General features: G+C 44.6%; 1 protein-coding gene and 1 non-coding gene across 2 annotated transcripts; one reads left to right on the plus strand and one right to left on the minus strand.

The window, feature by feature from the left end:
- Positions 1-149: 149 nt before the first annotated feature.
- Positions 150-27771, minus strand: m1ap (meiosis 1 associated protein). The gene is made up of 12 exons (XM_034557379.1): positions 27595-27771; positions 25111-25374; positions 24815-25012; positions 22129-22300; positions 5716-5871; positions 5476-5635; positions 4060-4201; positions 3843-3906; positions 3564-3706; positions 2905-3020; positions 2713-2794; positions 150-1368 (listed from the first exon to the last, which is right to left on the minus strand). The coding sequence occupies exons 2-12, from the start codon at positions 25372-25374 to the stop codon at positions 1141-1143; spliced, it is 1725 nt and encodes a 574-aa protein (XP_034413270.1). The 5' UTR covers positions 27595-27771; the 3' UTR covers positions 150-1140.
- trnaa-ugc lies at positions 16714-16785 on the plus strand. Its single transcript has one exon. It is a non-coding gene; the product is annotated as a tRNA-Ala (tRNA).

Genomic DNA, 27771 nt, shown 5'->3' on the forward strand with positions numbered 1-27771 from the left:
ATCAATAACAGTGACGACGGGTGTGTCTGAACGTTTTCTTCGTCACAAACCTCTCGGTGTCAACTTTGAAGAGCACACTGCAGTTTTCTCTCGCCTCTGTGTCCCCCCCCCCCCCCCCCCCCCCCGCCACGCTGTCTTTTCAACCCCCGGCAAGAGAGCGCGCTGTGGGGGTGAAGGGGAGCAGAGAGGCCCCTCTGTCTGCAGCTTTACCCTCTGTCTCATTAACAGTGAGGCTGTGTTCAGACCGCGGCTTAAGGGCCAAATGGAAATGGAATGTGCATATGTGTGTTTTTGTCCCCACGGTCGGTCGGTACTACGGCTGCAGTATGTCTGCTTTATTATTATGAATCATAATGATGTATGTTTCTGTGTGCTCCCAACATGAAGAAAATACTTTGAATACATCCTTTAACCTCCCTCTGATCTTCCTCACTACCCACCGTTTGTTCTTTTTACTCTCTGTTCCTTCCCTCAATTTTTAGACTTCCATTGTCCTGCTTTTTCCCGTCTTTTCATCTTTTCTCCCACCCTTTTCATTGCTCACGGTGTGTGTGTGTGTGTGTGTGTGTGTGTGTGTGTGTGATTTGGAAGTTTTGCTGCCTCAGCAGTCTAAAAGGTGGCACAAGTCTAAACTTTCCTCCTTCTCACACACACACAGAGGGTTGTTAAATTCAGATCTAGCTAATAGCGTTTGTGTGGTGAGAAAGAATAGAGATGATTTGAAGTGCCAAAATAAGCTGTAACCAATCAGAGTTCACTGCAGAATAGTGTGTGTGTTTATGTGTTTATGTGCAAATTAGGGTGTTCTTCCCTCCTTTACAAAGCCTTGAAAGTCTTTATGAGCTGCTTGATTGCTCACAAACTTTACAATGGGGACCGATTAGCCAAAATGTGTGTGTATGTGTGTCTGTGTGTGTGTGTGTGTGTGTGTGTGTGTGTGTGTGCTGACTATGCAGTATATGTCGTTCACTGGAAAAGCCCTTTGAAGTGGCAGGTCAGGATGCTGGGGGATTTATAAATGTGTGTGTGTGTGTGTGTGTTAAATGACTTGTTGAGGATGCGCCACACTGCCTCTCTCTCTCTCTCTCTCTCTCTCTTTGGCACCTCATTGTCACAGTATTGCTCCCTCAGTCCACTTTTTTACTGCATCACCATGGAGTCATCTTCACCATTGTCTTCCTCCTGTCGAGTCGGGGCCGGGGCCCGACGGCTTCCACTGCTGCTGCTGAGGAGCTTCAGAGCCGGACGAGAAGCCTTGACAGGAGGAGGTCCCAGCGAGGAGGAGGAGTGGGAGGAGGAAGAGGGCAGGGGAGCCACAGTGGCCCTGGCCTTGCTGTTCATTCCCAGTTGGCGGCCATGGCTTTGTGGCTGTGTAGAGACAACACAGCCTTTATAGCTCAAGTTTAGGTTTTGAAAAACACGTTAGAATGATGTTCAAAAAAACAAAAAATATCATTATCTTTGATCGAATAACAGAGATTAGTCTGAGCCGTCACTTCTTGGATCAATAAGACAGAAAAGAAAAGAAAGAGGAGGCGGCAAGCGAATACAAACACTGTGCTGAGGCTGCCGTGAATAAAAAGAGAGCGGGCCGAAGAACGAAAGCGGAGCATTTTGAATACGAGCATTTTGTCCGTCGTGGACTATTTGCATGTCAGCAGTTTATCGCCCCGATGAGTCACAGGGCTGTGCACTCTCAGGTCACCGTGGGGAAGAAACACATGTGAAGATTTCTGGAACAGAAATGGACACCTAGGCGGTGAAATATAATAATATGTTATTTTCCTTTCTGAAAAGACACTTTTGAATTTCTTCGGGTAGAAGATTAGAAAGTACTGGCATGTCAGATTGTTTGACTTGATGAGCTAATCTAATCTCTTCCTGGATTATAGCCTTGACAATTATATGTGTGCGATAATTAATTATTAATTAACTACTAATTTACTCCAGTATTGTGTTTACGTACATAATTAAGGTACTTTACCTACAGTATTGCCATTTTACGCTACTAATCCTACGGTACTCCACATGAGTGTTGTACTTTTTACTCAGGTTAAACTTTGACATAAAAGAAAAAAACTTGATGATTTTATGGATACACAACTCCGTGAAAGATTAACCTTTTCAGCTCGTGAAACAGTGTGAAACATTTCCCAATCTAAACTTCTCACATGGTTTCATTTAAATACAAAACACTCCCATCAATCATCTCCAGACTCGTCAGGTTTGTCTTGTGACACCTCGGTTGGTCAGAACTAGCTCCCCCTGGAGAAGCTACAGCAGTATGAATGCTGCCTACTCATTGGTGCATCTGGATTAGTAGCATAAATGTATTATAATTTAACAGAAAGGGGGGATGTTACTGCATAAGGAGTACTTTTACATTTAAAACTTTAAGTACATTTTGCTGACTTACTTGATTTTTTTAATGCAGGATTATTACAACAGAATTGTTTGATACTTTAACTTAAATTAATTTGACAAACACATGACACAAAGGGCTGTGTATTCAAAGCACTAAACTGTCAGCGTACGGTGGTAAGTGCTGCCATCTGCAGTGCATTAGTAAAGCATGCACTCTCTTCATTCATAGATTCATAAAAACATTTTTCCTGCTCTGTGTTGTCAGATTGCTCTCGACTCGTCTTATCAACTCGTGTCATAGTCCTGGTTTCCATGACCTTTACACCGCCATAAAGATGTGGCGTTTACCTGCCGCGGCAGCCTGCTGCCTGTGGCTTTAGGGCCCTCTAGTGGTTGAGACTGGTCTCTGTGGGCGGTTGCTGGCTGCAGCCTGGAATCATCATCAATGTCACGTCAGCACAGACCTCTACATTTCAATAACTGTAACACCATAACAAGGGCTGTACACACTCTATTTGCATCATATTTCCACCCTCTGACCTGTATGGGTATCGAGGCTGTGAGAGCAGGCCTCTGCTCCTCAGGTGCTGGTACAGGTTACTGCTCAGAGAGAGAGGGTTGAACACACACTCCTCGTCCAGCTGAGTGAGACAATCCTGGCGGAGAAGAGACAGAAAACAATCATCATTTGGATGTCTGGACGCCCCTTTGTGTGCACGCTGTTCACACTTCAGCATCATGCAAATAAACCCATCGAACGCCCATACAAGGCTATATCCTGTCCGTAATTTACACGATACACGACAATAAATAAAATGATATGAATCTTGAAATAATATATAATTTCCAGGCCAAATGAGCAAAAATAAATAAATAAAAAGTGAAAACCAGGAGATGGAGCCGGAGCAATGGACAGCGGCTCAATAGGAGCAAATGCCAGCTGATAAATTATCAGTAGCTCCCTCCACCACATGCTTCAATCAAGGGGAGAACTAGCTGAAGCTGATCTCCAATCAGCCCGGGGGTGGCGGGCAGCCTCCTTTCCATCCTCGGTGAGGAGACAGGAAGGTGTCGAGGACTGTAGCCGCTGTCTCAGTCAAGTGGCACACTCCTTAGAGAACCAGGCACGCTTTTGAGTTGTGGGTGCCGCTCTCCACTTGTGTAGTTTGTTTCTAATGGACGCAGGTGACATCATCCACCTGTATCGTGTGCACGGCATCGGGTGCAGGCTCCTGAGTGGAGACGGGCAGAGAGCAGGGCAGCAGCAACTCTCTGGAGACCACAGGCTTCAGCAGGAGGGAGAGGGACGGGGACGGCTGGAGGACGTAGTGGGAACACACACCTGTGTTGTACACACACACACACACACACACACACACACACACACACACACACACACACACACAAGGGCATGTGAGTGCACTCAAAAGGACTGATCATTCCCAACTCTACTCTCTCTTTCTCACACACACGTGGACCTGAGCCTCCAGCCGTAGACCTCTGTGCAGGCTCCACGTGAAGCAGCAGGAACAAGTCACGGCTCTGAAAGAGGGGGAAACCAATCTAACATCAAAGGCAGAGGAGTACTGAGCGAAAAGAAAAAGGATCAATCCTGGTCGTCATTTAGTTAAAAGGTAACAAGGAACAAAGTGAATGTGTTAACACACACACACACACACACACACACACACACACCCTGAGAGTGTGGCAGAGAGCGTGGAACAGGTTGTGGTTGGTCTCCATTTCATCCCAGTCCAGCTGCCAGCAGGTGGTGGGGCGGAGCACCAGCGGCAGGCCGTACAGCACACTCTCACACACTCCGTCTGCACGCAGAGTCCTAAAACACCCCCCCACACACACACACACACACAATGAATCATCACAAGCACACACACAGAGAATGACATCATCCCCGCCAAGATGAAGTGAGCGGTGTGACCGTCCTCCAGCTTCATTTACATATCACTGCTGTAAATCATGACTCATCAGTATGTAAAGCACACACACAGACACACGCACACGCACACACACATGCACACACGCTTCTTCCTTAATGCACTTAGTTCAGCTAGACAAGAAGGCTGCATGGCTTTTAGACTGTAAAAGATTTGATTATATTCACCATGATTTATTTCTGGTACAGTCAGAATGAGAATAGCTTAGAATCATGTTGTTTACTGGCTTGATGTATATCTACCTATTTTATTAGTAACGTATGTGAAATTATTATCAATCTGTCGTCATAAGAGATGATGTGATTGAGCTCATTAAGATCGCTGTGCATGTGTTTTATTTGAGGCTCCGTTATGTGGGCTAGTGTCTGTTTCATATCTGCTGTATGTCAACATGCTGGAATAGCATCATGTGCAAATGTTGTGTGCTGAGTTTGATAATGTGTTGATTCTTGACTCAAACATGTTTTTTTGGTTCGAAAAGAATACAAATCCCCGTATTCATGTGAAAGCACTGAAAAGAAACACGTATATATCGAAGCATTAATAATTTCTGAGACATTTAAAACGAGTGCAACCATAATATGCTCATCCTGTAAGGACATATAATAAAAGCTAAGGGTACTATACACTGTAACTTACATGACTAGTAAGTCAGCCAACCATCACCTGTGTTAGGTCATGCATAAAGATACATTAAAATGTATAAAAATGACTTTTACTTTGTTTTGTGTTTGTTGCTTAGTAGAATGTGTTTTTAGTGAATAATAAAACATTTACAATAATTGTTTTTTGTTACTTGTAGTCAGAGTTTAGCCCTGTCCTTCGCTAGTTTACCATTGAGACCATGTCCCATAAGTTTCTACTATATGAGAAAAACATTTCCTCGTAAACATCACTTTTAAGCACAGAGACATTTTTGGGCCCAATTCTGGTTGTTTTGAGCCGAACAAATCCGACTCTGATGTGACGACAGATTCATCTCAGAAATATTCCACGAGTCCCCGCTGTCAGAATGGAGCCATTCATAGACAGGCGGGGTTTTACTGGACATGACACACATGGCTGATGGAGCGTGCACACACACACACACACACACACACACACACACACACACACACACACACACACACACACACACACACAGCTGCCCTCTTACTTGATTGCTTTCAGTTTCCGTGGCGGCTGGCCCTGATTGGCTAATCCCTTCGCGAGAGGCAGGAAGTCCCGGATGCTCTCGGTCTTCACTCCCAGGTTAGGGCTCAGGGGGATGAGGGCGGGGCTTATCAGTCGCTCCTGCATGTCACACTTCACACACACTTACACGGGTGACACATGCCATGGTGAGTATGAGGAGACGGCAGGTATTACTGTATCTGTTGGTGCGCAGGAGCCGCACCTGGAATGGGATTATCCAAGGGGTTGGGCAGCAGGAGGTGGACGTGCTCTCTGTCTCCGCCCTGCTCTTGAAGCCACGCCTTCAACACCGTCTCCATGGTGAACACGCTGTTCTCCACCCGCTGCAGGTCGACCTCGGTCCCCAACATCAGGGAGTCTGAAGGCGGACAAACAAAAATGGATTAAAGCTAGACTTTGTGGTGGTTTTCTTCTAAATGTGACATTTATTTTGAATGTTTTTTACTTCAACATGTTTTAAAATCAATTTTTTTCACAGACTAAAATACACTCCCTTTTCATCTATGACCACTATGTGGAGGCAAAATCCAATAAATTGAATTCTATAGCGCGGCCTCTGTGACTCAATGCTTCAGACTCTGAGGGCTTCGGTGTCTCTGGATCATCCAAAGCCCTTTTTAAGACTGACTGGATGAGAACGCGGAGCATCGACTGTGTGAAGAGGTGGGGAGAACCGGCTATGCAGGGAAAAAGTATAGTAATCTCTAATGTCATGTAAATCTTCTTTACAACATCTTCTCTAATGTCATGTAAATCTTCTTTACAACATCTTCTCTAATGTTCTGTAGGTACAGTTCGACTTATCCCAGTTGACAGAAAGCAGCTGCACGGCTTTCCTCTCTTTCACTTCCACTCATCATTACAGAAAAATATAAAGACCTGGCACACCTTCCTCTCCTGCTCTCCCTCGGTTGTCACCACCCAATGTCCATTTATTATCGCAAACTAGACACAGACCTGACAGAGCGCCCCTCTTCTATCTGCAGTTTAATAGTTAATGACCCATCAGGAGATAACTAATGGGACCAAGGGGAGAGGAGAGGATCAGGAGGCACTGTGAGAGCGAGGGAGGGTACAGATAGAGGAGAGGCTGACGGAAGGGGGGAATGAGACCGAGAAAGAGCAGAGAAGATGGATGAAGAGCAGACAAAGTATTTAAACTCTCCCTGCCGGGAACTTTTAGAGAGAAAATGAGAAAACTTTTTTAAATTCCTCGAATAAAATATGCCTTTGCGTCTTTCATCTGTCATCTACAGTACGGAAGCTACTTTCGGTTCTGGGCCAAAGTTTCCAAAAGTGCCTCATCCAGAAAAAGAAGCACTTCTGAGGGGAAGGAATTGTGTTTGCTGACGAGAAGACGAGAGGGAAGGGAGAGGAAGAGAGAAGGTTAAGGAGGTAAACAAAGCCTGAAGTGGCACTTCTGCTTTACAAGTTCTCCTTCTAGGTGTCAAAGAAAGCATGTAAAGTCAAGACTCTTTGCCTTCAACCCTGACACACACCTCTTAGCTCTCTCTTACGCCAATATGGATGATGGAAAAGGCAGGAATTCTCTGATACTTAATAACCAAAGACCTGCGTCCCTCTGCGTACCAGCATTGTGCCTTACTGAGCAAAGACTGTGGGAAAATAGTGTAGATGAACGGGGCCGCTTCACATTAACCCAAAAACAGTTGGACAGAGAGAGGCGTAAAAGCAAAAGCTAAGCTAAGGGACCCGAGGACAGCGACGAGAAAGAAGAGATGCGCTCTTGCCTTTAAAGAAATTGTGATGCAGAGAAATGGAGGAAAGCGGGTGGACTCAATGTCTTGTCCCAGCCATAATGTCTGTCTGGGGAATAGGAAGGGAGAGAGGAGGAGGCAGAGTAAGTGTGTGTGAGAGAGAGAGAGAGAGAGAGGGACACTAGAGAGGAAGAAATATGGAAGTTAGTGTTGATAAAAGAAGGGAAGAAGGTATAAATTACACAGAGAGCAAGAGTAAGAAGGAGGAGATGAGATAGGGAGGAGATGGATGGGTGGGCGAGGAGAGATATCAGAAATGCTTGTAATTAGACCACAGAGTGTGTATTTGTGTGTGTGTGTGTGTGTGTGTGTGTGTGTGTGTGTGTATGTGTGGGTGTTTATGCATGAGACAGAGAGTAGATAAAGAAAAAAAAGTGCTTCTCAAAGCAACATAAATAACTGTGTGTGTGTGTGTCATACTGGGTTCCACTGAGCAGCACGTCATTGAGTGAGGTGAGAGCAGTTAACATCGACGTTCAGTGAGACAGAAAAGTAGCTGAAGTGACGAGACGCTCTCCAGCAGACTTATCTGACTCCACGTGGAATGTGTGTATTCTGCGATATCCCCCCCCCCCTCCCACACACACACACACACACACACACCCTTCCCCCACAGATTACTCTCCTTCAGAGTCTTTGCGTCTTTGAGTTCAATAAGTGTGTGTTTACTGATGGTATGCAAGATTTAAAAAAAACAATTATGTGTTATCACTCGTCCCTCTCAACACTATCTCTCCATGCCTCTCGCTTCCCTGTCTCTCGTTCTCTCTGGTCTAATAAGAGGTGAAGACACTATTGAACGATGGCTGTTGTAACACTTCAATGCGACCTGCCGGATCGATATTGATCCGGTATATTTCGTAGTCGAAGGAGCGGCTGTAAAACGGTAGATAGACACATTTCATTTCCTCTAAATCCACAATAAAAGCCCAGAGTTATTTTAACTGCTTAATCCTCCTCCCTGCAGTATTTGTGGACTTGTTTCATTAATGCTCGGTTAATTCAGTTAAGACACTTCGGGCATTAATGGCAGAAACTGATTACCCGCTGCTGACTCATCACATCCCTGGAAACAGGCATCCTTTAAAAGGACGGCTGCTAAAGCCTCGACCTTCGTCTCCACCTGTCTAATGATCTGAGATCTGTCCAGATGACTCATTTATGGGCCCAGATGTGGAGGGAAGCTGATGTTGACTGCTTAATACCGTAGTGGTGCGGGGTGTCTCTGTGTGCCTGTTGGAATACAATTAAAGGAGGATATTTGTGATTCACCTCCAGACAAATGCACACAAATAACCTGATTTTAATGAGATTAAAATTAAATGACTTTGCTCGTCATTTCCCCGGAGACTTTGGTTCCCCCGTGTCGTTAAATGACCCAGCGAAGGTTGGTTTATTTGATCACCTCTGCCAATGGGGTGTCACTTTTAATTTGAAAATCACTTGCGGGGAAATATCGTAAATATTCGATCTGTATATATTCGATGATCTTTCTGAATTTAAAATTGTGTTCAAATTAATGTGTCATTTGTGGATGCTTTGGAAAGGTGACCTACAAGGAGAACTCCAGCGAACTGGCTATGACCACACACATCTCTTAAAACCCTGAAAGACATCAGCCATCGCCCAGTAATGGTTCCTTTTACTGTCTGTGCATTAGAAGAGACCATCATCAGTGTAACATTAGCTCGCGGGGGGGTGGGGGGGGTGGGGGGGGGGGGGGAAATTAGTGACGCAGTGAGCTAATGCGGTACCACGGGAGGAAGCAGACCCTGTTTTCACTCGTCCATTTAGATATGGATCGGCTTTACCCGCTGCTGATAATGGACAAGCGTAATGGTGGGGATGTCCATGGACGCTTGAAACCATCACATTGTCAAAGAAAGTAGTGGAGAACAACTTTGAAGTTTGCTACACTACTGACTGATGATGCAATTCACTTGTTGCTACAACAAAAGCGCCCCAGTTGAAGTAAGCCAGAATTCTCCTTTCCGGTTTAATAACAATAATAATGTACGATTTCTGTAATCCTTTCTCGTTCTCGTCTTATCCTTTTCGAAAGTCACCCACTCTCAATACCGCAGGTAACTCGTACGCAATCTAAATAAAAATGTCCTCACCTGGCACCAATGTGTCATTTTGAGATGCGATACCGTGACGTGAGCGCGTCGCCGACGCAGACTTCACAAAGTGTACATGAACATGCACGGAGCGTCCTGATGACTGACTGTCTGTGGAGTTTCCCTCTGACATATCCATATTTCACCAACAGAGCGACACTGTCGGGGCACACACACACACATACACACACACACACACACACACACACACTGTCCTTGTGTTTTTTGAGGCTGTGACAAACAGGACATTGATCCTCTGAAACACTCGACACACCAGCGGCTATGTGACCTAATTGCCTTGCAGTCCCTTCTGATAAAGCCACGCGGTCCATTAAAGCAGATGGGCACATGAAAAGGACAAGAGGACGAGGGGGAGACAGCAGCACTCTTATCTGGACGCCATCACTGGGGACCCAGGGTGGGAGGGTGGGGGGGAGGAAGAGATAAGATGACAGATACTTGAGAGAAGGTCAAAGAAAGGGACATACTTTTATGACGACTCATTGGCTATGTTACCACATCGTTGGATACAAGATCAATCCACAAACATGAATGAAGTCCCTCGATATTCTTGCTATTAATTTGTGCCGCTAGCGAGACGTTACCCGTAGGAACTAACATCAAACGCATCGTATGAACCTGTTGCAGCCGCGTTGATGCGAATGCATCGCGGGGCGTTGAGCTCGACTGGCAGACAGAGAGGAGTCAAGTGGCGGCAGGAGATCAACTGCCTGGTTTCAAGCAGAATCTAGAAACAGGAGCGATGGAGGAGAAGGACACAGAAAGGAGGAGAGGAAAGGAGGAGAGGAGGGCAGCTTGGGCGACTTCTTTGAAGCGCTTGAAAAAGACAAGAGGATGAGAGGAGCTCTGCAGACAGTATTCATGGAGGCACATGAGAGGAGAGAGGGGAACCAGGGATTGAAAATGACTCCTTATTTTACGGAGGTATACTTTGGGAGTCGAGTATCGACAATAGTTTATCACAGCGGTATCAAACAAGCCTATTATAGCTATTATTACTTTCCCGGAATCAGCAAAATCCCAATATCATAATCTCACCGTGACTCCCATGCACATCTGGAACTTCAAAAAAATAAAAAAGAGGACCAGAGGAGTGGAGACCGGAGCTGGGTGGAGTGATTGGAGAGGCGATAGCAAATAACAAACCTCTCAACAAAGGACCTTGTTTTCTTTAAGTGGCTTGAAAGCCAAGATGAGAGAGACACACGCTCCATCTGTTTATTCTCAGATACAGATTCAGAGGACGGGAAGAGAGACCGACATGCAGTGAATTTGTACTTTTATCGTCGGTGGTCCGCGAAATAGAGCAATGTGCAATGGAAATAGAGGAGGAAGTGAGAAACAAATCAGAGAGAGAGAGAGAGAAGAGGAAGAGAGAGTTTGCCATTACAGAAGAGATGAGAGGGCAATATTTATTTGGAAAATCAGACTTAATCACACTTAAGGCGTACACTGACTTCGTTAGAAATGAAGACTTTAATTGCTGTTTTGTGACGATAAGACAGTCCTATCTGGTGGAATATGTCTCCAGCAAAAGCACAGAAATTAAAACATTTAGCGTTACTTCCCAGCCAAGAAGGAAGGACAGCAGTCATGGACATAAATGTGATATTTGGCACCAGGTGGGCTGAGAGGTGAAGTCCAAATTGTATCACATTGTACTTGCTGCATCACTGACGGATTATTTTATATTGTGTTGCTCTTGAGATGCCTTCATGACCATCGTCCTAGGTTTTATAGACTGAGCTGATGTAAGACATCAATCTTAAAAAACATATCTTTCAAGGTGTTCCCTACTTTATTTAACTGATTTTGTATATTAGAGCTATTTTTTAAATTTTTTATTAGCCTTTATTTAACCAGGTCGGTCCCGTTGAGATACAATGACCTCTTTTTCAAGGGAAGCCTGGCCAAGACAGCAGCATAGAAAAATGTAATTTAAAATGTAATTTATTCAACCGTTATTCAACCCTTTTATTGTAGAGAGAGCGGAAGAAGACAGAAGAGGGAGATGATTGATGTGTAAAAACACTCTCTGGGTAGGAGACGATTCTCTGCTCACTCTCTTGCTCTTTTTTTTAAACCAACCATCTGCTGCTCTGAGAGAAAGAGCAAGAGAGGGGAAACTGAAACCCCAAGTCCTTGGTCCTCTTCTCTTCTCTCTGTACACTAACTCTCTTGGCTCTGTCATTCCCTCGCATGGCTTCTCCTACCACAGCTACGCTGACGACACCCAACTGATCCTCTCGTTTCCCCAATCTGAAACACAGGTAGCGCACGAATCTCTGCCTGTCTGACCGACATCTCTCAGTGGATGTCCGCACACCACCTGAAAATTAACCCGGACAAGACTGAACTTCTCCTCCTTCCAGGAAAAGGCTCTCCCACCCACAACCTAACTATTAACTTCAACAACTCAGTGCTGGCTCCGACTCCGACTGCCAGGAACCTCGGTGTGACACTCGACAGTCAACTCTCCCTGACTGCCAATATTACCACAACAACACGCTCCTGTAGGTCCATGCTGTACAACATCAGGAGAATACGACCCCTTCTCACTCAGAAGGCGGCACAGGTACTGGTCCAGGCTCTGGTCATAGCTCCCCATTGACATCAGGACAGCAGAAAGTCTCTACACCTTCCGTCGCAAACTAAAAACACATCTTTTTCGACTATACCTTGAATAGGGAAGGTGGCGCCGTAGTAGCACTTTGGTAGCACTTAAATGTCTCTTACTGATAGCACTTTGTAGTTGAACTTTATTGAAGAAATTCTACTTGCTTGATTCTTGTTGTTCTGAGTTTGGACTCATGGTTTAATGCACTTATTGTAAGTCGTTTTGGATAAAAGCGTCAGCTAAATGACATATAATAATGTAATGTAATGTAATATAATGTAATAAAAAGGCTCTCTTGTGCTGAGAAATATGTGTCTGAAACCCACAGGAAAGCCTCCGAGAACCCACCCTCTAATTCATCAGATGGTTGGTATCAACTTCTTTTTTTACATTTTCTTTATGAATAAGTCTCTCGGGCTCTACTGCAGATCTACAATGCCTTCTTTTAATCGCTATGAGATTTTCGGGCCCTTCTGACAGATTGGGCTGAAAAAACAGAAACATAGATTAAAAGGTAATTATGAAGATGTATTGACAGACAAAGAATATTTTAGGAGGGGGATTCGTATGGAGAACATTGTGTGTGCCACCAGCCGTCTCTCAGTGTGAGACTAATGGGCTCCACATCCTGGTGTGAAGAGTGACGCCCGTCTCCATCTGTACGACCACCTGCTGCACAGAGTTGTGAACAGCCTGACCTTGGTACTGCATGTGTGTGTGTGTGTGTGTGTGTGTGTGTGTGTGTGTGTGTGTGGCAATACGAAAAACACGCACTCCTGTAATTCGTGCATCTACATATGTGAAACCATATTTATGAATCAATATATAAAACACAGATTTTGACACATTCATACTGTAAGCGTGCGTGTGTGTGCTTTCTGTGTGTGTGTGTGTGTGTGTGTGTGTGACTGTTTCGCAGTAGCTGGGTGGGGTTTCCTCCCGCGCACCTCTTTGCGCTCTTACCCACCACACACTAAACCGAACTCGCTGACTGTGATGGAAAAAGAAGCGAGCGAGAGCGACGGAGAGGCAGCGAGCGACCCCAGGGTTGGAGGACCGCAGGTGTGCGGTTGTAATCGTAGAGGAAAGGTCTGGTGGAAAGTTGTTTTTACGCAGAACCAATTACACAAAAATGTAGGAACGGTGTTTGTTGACGTCCCGCGGGAGTCGGCTTTACACCGGCGTGTGCTGCACAAGAGCGAGGTCACAATTACCACGAATAATATCCTCGAGTTGCTCCAAGGATAATACACAATCCTGATGAAATCACAAACGTATTAAGCTAATTACAATCTCTGGATTTACTGGAGGCGTAGAACACAAAAAATCACTCCAATGACGTAAAACAACTGCAGCAGAAGGGTCGTAACAAAAAAGACTTGTCCCTCATCGAATACACTGAAAGAGCGCTATAGCAAGAGATTATTTCATAGCCTGCATGCACAAGAGGAATGATTACAGCAAGAAACACCTGCTGCAATGTGCATATGGGCACCTGTATATTGTTTTAAGACAGCCTTTTAAAAAAAAGTTCAACATTTGGAGAAATATGCTTCTCTCTCTGATGAATAGACCAATACCACTCTCATATCTGTCAGCTATGCGGCTACAGCTGCAGTTTAGCCTAGCTTAGCATAAAGACTGGAAACAGGGGGAAACGGCTAGCCCGGTTCCGTCTGACAGAGAAAAATTCTACCAGCACAAACTTGTTATGTCTCGCTGGTTTAATGCACACAAAAACAACTAGTAAAAATAACAATTTGCCTCTTCACAGATGAGTTTGTGTCCAGTTTCACAGTTTCATGGAATCCTTCTCCTGCTTGCAAAACAGCTGATGTTTTGGACGAGTTAGAGTAGATATGTCATCAGGGGAAATACTATTTTTAGCCCACTGAATGACTCTATTAATCTTGTTTTTAAGACTCAGCAGATTATGGCTTCACGTCTCATTAGGGGTCAAATCGCAGTGTCCTTCACTGTCCGGAGCGCCACAGTTAATGGGACCACAGTGGCAAGCATTCGCTCTGCAAAAGCAGCTTGGAGGAAGCTCCAGTGTTGTTGCTTTAGAGTTAACTCCCCGTGGAGCGAAGGGAAACTAAGTGGAGAAGTTGCCTCTCGGGGTCGACGAAGTTTCACAATATCGCCGAGATGAACGACATGAAAACGAGGCTCACTGTGAGCCCCCCCGGATGAAGACTTGTCTCACCCTTCTTGGCTGCGGGCCAGGGGATTATAATCCTCCTCTCAAGAGACCCAAATTTACAGAGTCATTATTCTGGCGACTCAAAATGGATTTGCGGGGATGTATGCTGATCCAAGTGCAACTGTGTGGGGTGTGGAAATGGCTTAAGTGTTCCGCAGGAGGCAAATAAGGAGAAGGGAAACACTTCCAGACAAAGAGAGCGCTGCGTCTTCACGGTGGCAGTCACACAGATAAAAAAAGCTCAGTACCGCAGGCAGCGGGACAGTTAACATGATTACACAATACAGAACACCCCCAACATTGGCAATATGTTCAACTGTGGTATGATGTGGAATGTATAGAATAGAAAACAGGCTCCCCACAGTGTATTGTTATCTTATATCTGTCACACGAACATGCTGATCCTGAACATATTGCTTCATGCATAAAGCGACACGTGCAAAGTGGTGCAAAGGTGCATTTTATTGAACGGAGTTTAGTAATAATTTAAGCAGACCCATTTCTAAAAAAGAAATGACAAGTGGTATAGGTGGAGGAGTACAATAAATCTAGGTTAATACATCATAAATCTATGGTAATACGAGAGAGATGAAGTGAGAACAAGATAAAAGCAGAGAGGAAATGGGATACTTCACAGAAAATCTGCAAAGTGCGAGGGAGGAGAGGGAGCTGGAGACAAAAACATAGCTGAGGATCGCTCCTCCTAAAAAAGGGACATAGGAAAAGAGGAAAAGGCAGGCGGAGGAGGAGAAAGTCATTAAGTAGCTGCAGAGAGAAGTGAAGGAAAGAGGAAGAAAAAAGGCCTCTCGTCTCTCTGTTACGCTTTGATGGAGCAAGGCAGAGATCCTGTGAAGCACAGAATGATTCAAAGAAAAAACACACACACACACACACACACACACACACACAGTGAAGGAGAGGCGCAGAGAGACACTCAGAAGTCACTCATTTGTTTGTCGTCGAGCACACATATAGGATACAAGAGTTTACGATCGGTGAAACAAACACATGCACGCTCAATTACATGAACACACATGCTCTGCCTCGCTGACACACACTCCATTTATTCTTTTCACCACAGCTGTCATCTGTCCCTTGTAAAAGCTACTTATCTCTCGTACACACCGGACGGGCAGATAGGAAAAGAAAAGATACAACGCCGAGCGAGTGCTGTGGGCAGTTTGAGAGGAGAGAGAGAGAGAGAGAGAGGGGGAGAGAAAAGAAAAGGAAGAGGGAGAGAGAGATTGCAAAGAGAGGCAGAGGATTAGGGGAGATATAATGGGCTGTAATCCTTTTCTATTGAGAGACGGCTCCAAGAATTGCTGATGGGGTGTCAGTTTGAAAGAGCTAGTTGTCCAAGATAATCGTCTGCTTTTAGACTGCTTCTACCTCTAGCTCAAAAAATGACGAGATTAGCAACATTTATATTACAGTAATGTGGTTTCAAAAAAAAAATAATTTCATACACTCATAATTCATTCATAATATATTGTATTTGTGCTTTTAAATATGACTTCACAGACATTTTAAAGCAACTGTAATAGCCTCTACATTATTTTGCTGACAATCAGGAATGTAAAACGGCAGAAAAGTTGCTGACGAATCCTCAAAGTGGAATTCTTTGAATGACAGATAAAAACTGTACTTGTGAACAGTCAAAGTGACACTTGTTTGCATGAGAGAAACTAATGTTCACCTCAAAGCTCAGAGCGGAAGTAGAGCAGCGATAAAGGAGGTTATTGATGTGAGACAGACGGGTGGATAGATGGAGGACAGATCAATGACGAGATAAAACCACAAAATAAAAATATTCAGCGGTGTTTGAACAGAATAACGTCTCTCACTCGAAACCTGGATTATGGAATGACTGTGGTCACTTTGAGAAGGAAACGAGGTATTGGAATGGAATAAAAGCTTTTGATAAAGCCGGGAAGTGATGCGAGACTTAAACTGTTTGAATGAATGTCTGTCAAAATAGGATGACGAGGACGCAGAATCTGGCAGCGATATAAAAAGGGATTTATGGGGAGTTTTTAGAAGCATGCGTCACATGCATTTTCATAACGCCGCACCTTATTGTAAGGCACGAGACAAAGGGTTCAAAACACACAGACAAGCATTAGTTATTTACCTACAGATTTGAATATCGACAAATATAGACAGTGGCGCACAAAATATGTCTGCAGAGGAACATGTACTGTGCATGTGGAGGGGTGTGGTTAAGCAGTGAACACAGGCAGGTGTCCAAAAGAAAAGGCACATCTGGCCAATCGCAGTTCTTTTCTAAATCTACTGGATTTGCTTTCAATTATTGGAGGTCCGGATGAATTATTTAAAGTTTTGGTAAACATGGGTTTTCTTACAGGGTTCTAGTTTTAGCACATTGTCCTGTTTATCACCAAAGAGACATGAGGCAACCATCTGCATGTTTTAGAATGAAAGATATTTGTGAGGAACTCCAGGGGATGTAGCTCAGTGGTAGAGCGCGTGCTTTGCATGTATGAGGTCCTGGGTTCAATCCCCAGCATCTCCACCTATTGTAGTTTTCCAGTGGTAACCTCGAGCTATAACGCCACTTTGCTATGAACATATCTGCTTGTTAGCATCAAAAACTTAATGCTAACAAGCAAATGCAATCCCTTTAAAAATAATCCAAATAATATGAATCTTGCATATTTTCTGTTTAGTTTTTCAGCAAAAAAACGTACAGCATCATCCATTTAATAATGTTTTTGAAGTATATAATCATTAGTATGTGGGTAAATGCCTGAGGCAATTTCTGCAGAAATGTGGATTTATGGAAAGGGTTCATAACGGGCTCAAAATGTCTGCGAGAGAGCCTTTAAAACACTCGACGGGTTGACAGTGGGACAGAACTAAACCCTCGCTGACTTTGCTGCAGCGCGACTCAAAGTCCGTGAGTCAGTGCGCGTGGAGCCCGACTCTGACGTGCAACAGTTGCCTGATGATAAACAGTCTTGACGGCGCCAATGATGACGAGGGGGCAAAGGGCTGTAAAGTCCAAAACTGAAGTAGCGGTTGTAGCTTTTCAAATGTGTCTATTCATTTTTACTTCAACCTCCTCAAGTCAGAACCAGACCTGAACCAAAAAGAGGAATTGTTGCTGTGAGTCAGGCCTAATGGTGAGGAAGGGGGGATGCAACTCAGAGGAAGAGCGCATGTACGTACGTACGTATCGTATACTGCATTGGTTTGGTCGCTGTGAGTACGCTGCATAGAAGACTTAAAGGTAATCTGTGTAGTTTCTGACCTCTAGTAGCTCTAGTCTGACTCAACAGGTGCGACGGGCTGCTTCAAGACGACTGTGACGGGTAAAGACATACAAACAAACCAGAGGGGTTTTCCCCCCCAATAGCTGACAGCTCTGTGGAGTTGTTTATTTATGAGCAGGACCCGTTTTGTTTGTCTTTGCTTTGGAGTCCTGCTAATAGTTTCACACTATTCTGCTGATCAACTAACTGATGGTGGTAATGCAGTGAGAAACAAGGGAATGAACCAACGAAGGCAGTGAAGAAGAAGACTACATGGATGGAAACATTTCAGCATTAAATGAAACACTAGGATCCACAAGGCACGCAGTTACTTGTTGATGCAATTTCCAATTCAACAGAATCCCCACGATCCCCATCATGCTCATACGGCATCAGAAATGAATCAAAGGTTAGATATTTCGAAAAGGTCTCTGTTGAAGGAACCTTTCTGAATCATTTCGTGAGACAGTAGCCCCAATCATTAATAAAATACCAAATGATGCCATTTTCAGTGGAGGATTGCTGTCACATTCCGTTACGGGAGTTCAAAAGCGCTGTGACATGAAGCGTTGGTGGTTTTTCAAGCCTACGGCCGCCCAGTGTCATTTCAAGATACTTCAGATATGAAGAAGAAATGTACTGGTCAGGTTTCTCAGTGGAAAATGTCTATTTCTGATGATGGAACAACTTCATTCAAATGCAAACTCCGACGGTGATTTACTGATATTGGCACCATTTATAGACTCTGCAGTTTCCAACAAAGGAACATTCATTCAGAACAGACGCGTTCTGCTTCACAGCTGACTCAGTGCAGCGCTGACATACAGTAAAGAGGTTATTGTGTGACATATATGCATACTTAGTATTAGCTTAGGTATCAAGCTGAGTGGATTAATACAAAATCTGCACACTACTAAAAAAGACAAAGAAACACAAGGAAAACTACACTGACCACACATGGCGAACATAAACAAGCCTAGATATGTATATTTACACAGTATGTCCACCAACCAGCGTCGGGTGAGGGGCTACTGGCAACAATGGTGCCTCCTAAAGATATTTCTTCATTGAAAGAAGAGCTGAACCCTGAAGGCCTCTCTCCGTGGATAAGATGTTTTCCCTCTCCTCTCGACTCGGTTTCGGACAAAGTTTGAATGACAAGTCAAATACATAAATCCCAAATCAAACAGCTATGTGCACACCACTGCTACTCTTGGTTGTATTCAGCTGGCTCACCGGGTGCCGCCGATGTTTTGTCTGACATTCTTCTTCTCTCACCTTTCCAGCATGTTTTTGACGGTCCTACAAAGATGCAAAGCACCTTTTTATATCCACTTTCCTTCCTGGTGTCAACAGAGACGCTTGATGAACCAGTGATCTTCCTAGCAGCCTCGTTTGGCCAGCCAAGTTTTTTTATATGCATCTCTTCCTCTTCTTTCAAAAAAACTGCCCCAAATTTCATCATGAGTGATAAAAGAAAGACTCTTGTGCGGAGGAGCCACGTCCAGGGAATGGCCATGTAAGGGAGTGAGCACTCAGACCTTGTGTTTCATCTGCAACAGCTATTATCTGTCTGGCATTTATGACATGACAGTATGTTATGATGTGTCTACGAAACATGCAGTTACAGCTACTAGTTTTAGCGGAAATAAAGTGGTTATAAATGGACAGGAAAATGCAGGGGGGGGAGACTTGGTGAAATCTGCTTCAGTCAACAATGCAGCTGTTCGTCTGTGAGGAGGAAAAGCAAAAACCCACTGGAGCCACGATCACTGCCGTCTCTGTCTCACTCAGTGACCCTTTTCTCTCTCCTCTCCGTGGCGCTCAACCGTACGACTACAGAAACGGTTTCAAGGATCCTCTGGGTGAGTTTCAACAAAAACAGGATGCTTATCGAGGCGTTGGCCTTTAGACACTCACACACACTACTGTACTTTTCTGAGGTCGTTGACACAATGTCTGTCCTCACCCCGAAGATAAACCGTTACAACAGCATGCCGCAGAAGCTCAACTGCAAACACACACACACACACACACACACACACACACACACACACACACACACACACACGAACAGAGTTATGTAATAACCCTTCTTTAATAACCCTTCTTTATTCTAGACCACTTTTCTTGAGATAAATGACTGACGATCAGAGACAAAGAGAGAGAGAAATAATTGATTATGTTTTAAGATCTTTGTCTCACTTTGGTACAAAATGAAAAATGGTTATTCCACCCACTTCCTATGATATACTGCACTCCATGGACTGACACACACACACACGCGCGCACACACACACACACTCACAGAGACACACGGAGACGATTAAGATTCCACAACGCGCCCAGATTCCAGAGTATTCCCAGAACAAACACTGCTTCACACATTTTTGCGTATTTGATTTGGCGTTTTAGTCGCACGTCTCCTTTTCGAAGTTGGAAATTCAAAGCGCTTTTACAAATTGAGAGAATAAACTGAACAATTGGTCTAGTTGTGTTCCAAGGCCCTTAAGGGTCGTGTCAGTCCTCTTTAGCAAACATCCCGTGGAACTCTCACGAGGGCGTTGGGACATGAGGTAGAAGTCTGAGTAGAATTCACGCCTGCTAGACATAAACTTCTTATCTTTGATTGAAGCCTGCAACGGTTTTCAGCCAGAAGAACTCTGAGGTCAACGAAGCAATGCTGACCTCGTTGCCTTTTCCATGTTCTCACAGAACTTCATCCAGAAACCTTGTGTGTGAGTAATGTCACAGACTGAAATACCATTCAGGGTACATTCAGGACAGCCTGTGTTGAGGATTTATGCTTCCAAGTTTTTGAGGTCAAACATTTTGTCGTCATGAGAAAACCGATTGGTGTCAGAAAATTCTGTTACACGGTGGGCTCAGAAACACCCGTCATTTTTATACAACCGACCCGGTAGAAAGGAGCCGCGCTCTAAGCCGCCTGCACACTTGTGCGAGCGACCACGCTGCGTGTGAAGATGTTCTGGTGGCAACAATCGCGTTCTCTCCGCTGACGAAAGAACCATCTCTAATAAAGCAGCTTCATGTGGGACGCCAGCGGTAACCGCTAGTGTTGACATAACGGAGAGCGTGTGGGCTGCAGTATCCAGACTATTATGTTTCACTCAGTGCTATAAACACTCGGAGACACTGCGTGTGGAGGAACGCAGTGATTTAGTCCCAACGGCTTCACAACGGCTTCAAGCCTGGAGGCCTCGCCATCATCAGACTATGGTAACTAACTACATAACGACGTCTCCCGGGATCCATTCCAAACATTTCTTTGCTCAATTGCATTGTCTTTTTCATTAGACACCAGAGAGAGACAGCAATAAGCGTCACTTATATGGATCGATGAATGCAATGAATACAAAAGTATTTGTACTAGAGGAGCTGCAGCAGGAACACAGTGATTCCTGATTTTATTCTAACCCCCTAAAATGATCATAAAAGAGCAGCCTCACTACGGGCATGAGCTGAGAGCCGTTTAACAAAAGTTATTTTACCTTATATAAAAACATTATCTGGTAAAGTTTCAGGAAACTAGATACCATCTGCTTTTAACAACACAACTTGTCCTCCACACCCTTGTGGTCATTCTGTTTCCATGTTCTCTGATTTCATTTAGTTTGGTTGACAAGAAAAAAGAAAAAAGATTTACATGTGGGCTCAACACTACAGAGCTCAGGACCTATTTCCATTGTGGTCCTTGATAGCTCCACGACTGGCTTCCATTGATGGGTGCCATTCACAGGTGACACCCCCTTTAACAGCAGATTCATTCTAACGGCCGGCTTTTGAAAGGCCACTCCGAACCAAGACTGAATCCAAAAGGGGAACAACCGCTGGTTCGATGGGGACAACTGGGACAAATAAGCCCCAAACTCTCCCCAGTGGGTATGATGTGGAGAAGACGGGGTAATGAGAAGCCACATTGCATAACTGACGTAACTGTGTCAGGTGAGTAAAAACTCACGACGTCGTTAGTATCATGTCTCACGCATCGCGACGCTTCTGAGAAGCGGCTTTCTCCACCGAAACAAACTGTTTAGCACCACGGGATGAATATTTCACATGTTGCATCAATATTTTCACAAGAAAGGCTCCCCTGTTTCACCACCCACCTCTCTCTTACACTTGCTCTCATCTTTCTCCCTCTTCCCTCACTGTGTGTCTTTCCTCTCTCACTTTCTATTCCTCACTCTTCTCCTCTGCCCCTCATCTCCATCCAGTCCTCACTGCGCTCTCTACTTATTCAGACCACACCGCTTGAACCCTCGTGTAATTACCGAGCATGACATATTATGAAATGCGTCTTTCGGAGAGGATTGGGACACGTTTGGACGGTAGCCGAGTTCCATAAACGGTGACATGAGTCTCCGGTGTAGATAAGTGACACACAGTGCAACATGCAGTGCAGTAAATGGGTCGGCGCAACACTGAACATGATTAAGAAAGCGCGGGGAGGGGTGAGAATGTGGAAAGTGAGGGGGAGTAAATGAAATAGACAGCAGACCCCCACGCTGTTTGACTGTGTATGTGTGTGTGTGTGCGTGTGCGTCTGCGATCCACTCTGTGTGTGTGTGTGTGTTTCCCACCGTCAGTCTCAGCGTGCCCGGCTTCAGGCGAGTGGTTGTCTTGGCCCCAGTCTGCCGCACTGCAGATCTGAACCACCAGCAGCCGCTTCAGCGACACCAGGTCAGCGCCTTTGAGCCCCGCCTCCAGATGGCGAACGACGCCCCGCCCCGGCTGACTGGTCACCACGGTAACCTGTGGAGAGCAACAGAGGAGGATCACAGTGGGAGGCCTCAGCGACAAAAAGGACTTGAGGGACACGGGAGGAACATTTTCAGTGTGCAACCCCCGAAACAGAAACAGTACGTTTCATCACCTTCATATTGTGCAAACAAGCATACCCGAAATGCATTTGGAATTTCTGGAACCAATGCTATACATCGGAAAATGTCTTTAATTCAGAGGGCCTCTTCTCCCATCAGATGCAAGAGGAGATGAAAAAAAAAACTCCTTGCTCCTTTCTTACAACAATTAAATATTTCAATCACTTTTCATTTTGCTATTATTAAGCCACATAGCTGCTCCGCCCACCAACTCTTTCCCAAAATCCAACTTCTGTGTTGCTACAGCGGCCTTTATGAAACAACATCACCACAGCAAGGCATTCTGGGTCAGTTTCTGCTGTCCTTCAGGTAAATCAAATCAAATCAAACACATGATGTCAGAACCGCTGCTCTCGTCCCAGCAAAGCAAACACCGCCCGAACTGAAGAGCGGCATACCATATGTTTCAGTGACACAACTCAAAACCACAGCTTTCAACCGCCATCTGTGATCCATAATCTCAATGTTTCCTACAACTCAACTGTCATTATCTCACACGTCACGGCGTCATGAATGAACTTCTAGTAACGCTCTGTAAGATGTGCTTCACTAATCCATTCATGTCTCGATAACGACGATCCGTGCAGCAGATTTGTTCAAAAGACATCATTGTGAAATAAGTCCTCTCCGTGTCTGATGATGGAAAGAGACGGAATTAGTTTTCTGTGGCTATTACGTGCCTAATGGGGGGAAGACAGATAAACTAATGTTAGGCTGATGTTGAGCTCCCGACTGAATTACATTAACAGTAGCAGTGAGCGATGATTATAATGGAACTGCGATGGGTTCTGCTCTCTGCTTCCATGAATGAGAGAGACGTATACAGTATATGTTAATAAAAAACATTGTATAATTGGAACAGCAACACACACACACACACAGACGCACGCGCACACACACGCACAGGGCCAAGTCTCTGTTTAGTATCTCTCTGTCCCCTAATGGGCGCTATTCATATCTGCTGCTGTCAGACACAGTGGGTCTTAGTGTAATCATCTGTCCAGAGCGTCCTAATAAAGCTGGTTGGATTTGAGAAATCCTCGTCTACAGCCCGGAGCTTTGTATCCAGAGGACTTGTTGTTCAAATTGAAGAAGAAAGACAGAGACGGGCTCAATGCTCAGTTGGCTCCCCATATGTCCAACATTCAGATGGAACAAATGAGATGCTTTCCATAATGTCAGCTAATATTCATTTCCCCGTAAACGCTCATTTGCTGACGTCTGAAATGCCACATTTGTGTCTATCTTGAGTTTTGATCCTGATGCAGAATATCGGCCTAAAGCTGGCTTTCAGTTACATAACATAACCAGGAATAAATAGTTCTAGTAAATGGACTGCATCCAAGTGACAGCTTTGACCTTTTATTAAAAAATAAAAAATAAATTTAAATTCCATCCCGAGAAGCGACGTACCGAACGAGTGGAAACAAACTCGACAGGACAGGAGACAATCTCAAAAAGGAACTGGGGTTTAAATACTCTGTGCACTCATAGGATTAGGATTTGCCACTCAAATGTAATCGCTGATCGGAGCGAATACTCTGAAAACTACTGAAGCCATACGGACGTCGCTTTTTACAGCTCTTCCTAGACAGACTGCAGCAGAGGAGTAGAGCCCATTTGCTGCGTTAGAAATGTATATGAGCTGGTTTTAAATGGGCTGTCTGATATAAATGGACTGTCAACAGAGAATTCTGTTAAGCTTTTAAAAATGAAAATTTGATTTCTAATTCAATATGCTTTTGTGACTGCTAAATACACTGAATTGGACCTGAAGGGACCTCCTTTAACATATATAAGTGGAGCCGCTTCCTCCACATTAGCATGATGGCAAGGCTTGAATATCAAAAGAGGTCTATTCAGTCTTAGCTAGTCTGCAGCAGAGACGCGCCTTCATAATGCATCTGGAGACAGAAAGAGACAAATATGGAAATTACTGACTACAAAAAACGCTGATCAAAGCTGAGCATATTTGTTTTGTCTCAGAGGCTGTAATGTCTCTGATTCATCAACTAAGCAACAGGGGATGTAGCTCAGTGGTAGAGTGTGTGCTTCGCATGTATGAGGTCCTGGGTTCAATCCCCTTCATCTCCACTTCTTGTGGCACCGTGCAACAAACTGTTGCTAATAAATTAGTTTAAAAGGTGTTGTTATATTAATACGCTACACTAATCATGAATTAAAAGTAAAAGTAAAAGCTATTGCCTATTTCTGTTCTAGACATTAATATGTGTAGAAGAGGCTAGTGTCGGGCTGTAGATCAGTATGTTCTTTGGATAAATGTAAAGCCCCATTGCAGTGATACCTCAGTGCAAGAACAACGCCTTTTTTTTACTACGTGTGACACGTTTCTTGTTGTTCATATCGAGGGTCTTACTATGCTGACCTCCACAGATATATTGTTGCTGGCCTGGCTGCCAGTGCTGGTATGTCTGATGTACTGTTTAAACTGCTGCAGACTGTCCAGCACTGCCTGACGCAGCAGCTCGCCTCCTCTGGCTGCTCCTCTGATGCAACCTTCACCTGGAAGAGTCCTTAGCTCCTCCACACAGGAGCACAGCCGGGCCAGGTTACCACGGACTTGCTGAAAATGCAGAGGGGGGAAGGACACAAATCAAACGGGTAACAGAAAGCAACAAATGGAGCATGGGTGAGAAACACTTCTGACTTCATCCATCCTACCACAAAAGGCAGTAGACACTCCTGCTGCCGGCTGATGGCGTACAGGCTGAGTAGTGGTATCCTACAGGGTCCATCCAGACTACAGGCCAGGGACAGGAAGTTATCCAGAGCATCACAGAGCACCGGACAGGTCTGCGACCACCAGGGTGGCAGCGCCTCCACGATCAGGACCCTTGCTGGTTGCCGCGGAAACGACGAGGACCAGTACACCAGGTTGCCAGAGTTGGAGGAACCAGCTGGCCTCTTTCTGTTGTCCATGGACATCTAAAAGCAACAAACAGAATATACCACCGCTTTCAAATGGGGGCAGCATAACAAAATCTTCTGGAGGGAACAATGTTGATGTACATGATATATTCTACCTTTAGGGTTGCCTTTTCATGGGTCACGTTTTGAGCTGAAATTGAAACCAACTCCTACTCGTGCATGTAAAAATGCAGCACCCCTCTCACTAAATCAAATATTTAAGACGCAAGCAAATCGATCAAACCTGGGAGACCAAGTAATTCCCAAAATGATCAAAAAACATGGACATAATAGGTAACCATTGCCCTGTAATGATAATCTGCCCATGCATTCAACAACATTAAAGCACATGAGCCTTTAGTCATCATCATGAGCAGTAAGCCCCACTGTAAATAGAACACAAATAAATAGGCCATAAGGAACATGGGAAATTATGTAACTATCTAGGTTATAAATGGTCCTGTTTTGACATAACTCAGAGGCTTTCCCCGACTTCTGAGAAGGCTAATGTAAAAAAAGTGACTATTAAAGTAGGTTTTGTACAGTAATGACCGAAAGGCAGCTGAAAATTAGACTCAGAGAATCTGTTTGGAGGCCAGAAAGTTCTAGTGGAACTATGCCACGAGGCATATGCAGAGCAGACAACATATTTTTGTCATCCTGGTGGAAGAAAAAGTGGTCAAGTTCCCCCACAGCAGGTCCAAACTTTGGGGTGAATGAAAGTCGTTCATAATTTAAAGCCATCTGGAATATTTGAGACATTTCAGCGAAACGATAAACAGTGCTGTCAAAAGTCTGACACGGTGATGATGCAACGACTTCTAACAGAAACAGAAACTCCAATGGTTCCTGTGGAGGAAAATGGGTCATTACTGCATCAGAAAGAAAAACAAAATGGACAGAATATATATAGCATGTTCAGAGCACTGCACATACTATAGTATTATATAAAAAAAGAAATCTCAATTCCATTTCAGCTAAGCGTTTTATAGACATGTCTTTGATAAACCCTAAACCTAATCCATATTCATCGGGAAAAAAACAATTTGTTTTTTTACAGCTTTCCAAGCAGCATCAGATTGAAGTGGCCCATCTGTGTGGCTGTCAAAAGGCACAAGTCAGTCATGCAACATGTCGGATGTGGTCAGCGGGACGGAGAGGGGAAACCCCCTCACGCTCCAGAGTCCATCACACCAGCTGAAGCCCCGCCATTATGGACCGTCTGTCTGAGTGAATCTGTCTTTCTGAGTCTGATGACCAGCATCATCATCATTACTGCAGGGAAACCCCATATTTAGCAACATTGATGGTCCCCTCACTCTGACACACATCAGTACAATTAGTCGTTTCATGTCCACACCTCAGTGGGCGAGAGAACACAGACAAGATGAGACAAGACACTCAAACAAGTTCAACAAACATACAGGGGGCTTTTTGTTGTCATTTCACACGTTGTGCAGAGAATATAATCGATGTACATGACATTGGACTTTGTTTGGTACGTCTGACCTCGTCTTTGTCATCCCCGAGCCGGATTTGCTTGCCTTTTCCTCTGACAGCCTGTGAACCGAACCCTTTTAGGCAGTTAAACAAGACAACAGCATCATACCAGATTTAAACTTCAAAATATAAGGTGGAAACACCCCCAGTTGTTACACCCACCCCGAAGGTTTCGACTGCTCTTATCAGAGCAAAAGCCATTGACAGAACTAATCCTTTCTGATCAAAAAGCTGAGCCCCGAGCGCTCTTTATCATCCCGGCTGTAAACCCACCGCCCTGAAGCCCTGAACAGACGGGCTAGATCACCATATTATGGCCATATTGTGTGAAAGTGTGCGTGTTGTTTGATCTCTTGACTTTCTCATCTTTTCCCTGAATCACTTCTAAGCCGAGTTCAGTCCTCACACATCACACACACACATCACACACCCTTCGCCCTCACACCTTTGATCTTGCGTCATCCTTCCGGCCACTCTAAATACGAGCTACCAATCGGATTCAGTGTGTCCGTGTGATGAGTCGCGTTAGCATCAAAACGGTCGATGGAAGTTGTCCACAGCGCGTCCAAAGCGAATGAAAACAAGCAGGGCAGCAACACATAAAAGAGGTTATAACACACGTGTAACTCTCTGGTTGTTAAAAGCTAAATATTCCGAACATCCGGTCCGATTGTATTCGCTCAGATCTCATCGCTTGTTAGCTGAATCTAGCTAACATGAGTTAACTTGCGACTTTACCTTATCTGGGTTATGTTTTCTCCTCGTCAGCTGACTTCTGCTGGAATAGTTACGTAAAGGAAGTGAATATGAAGTCAGCAACCGCAAACTGCCTGCTAGATGAATAACTAACCGGACAGAGTCCCAGCTAGCAGCAGCAACAACAAGTGGGCCGACTAGCTGTAAATAAAGTCTCGA

Source organism: Cyclopterus lumpus, chromosome 18, assembly GCF_009769545.1.
Source record: "Cyclopterus lumpus isolate fCycLum1 chromosome 18, fCycLum1.pri, whole genome shotgun sequence".
In the NCBI taxonomy this organism is placed as follows: domain Eukaryota; kingdom Metazoa; phylum Chordata; class Actinopteri; order Perciformes; family Cyclopteridae; genus Cyclopterus; species Cyclopterus lumpus.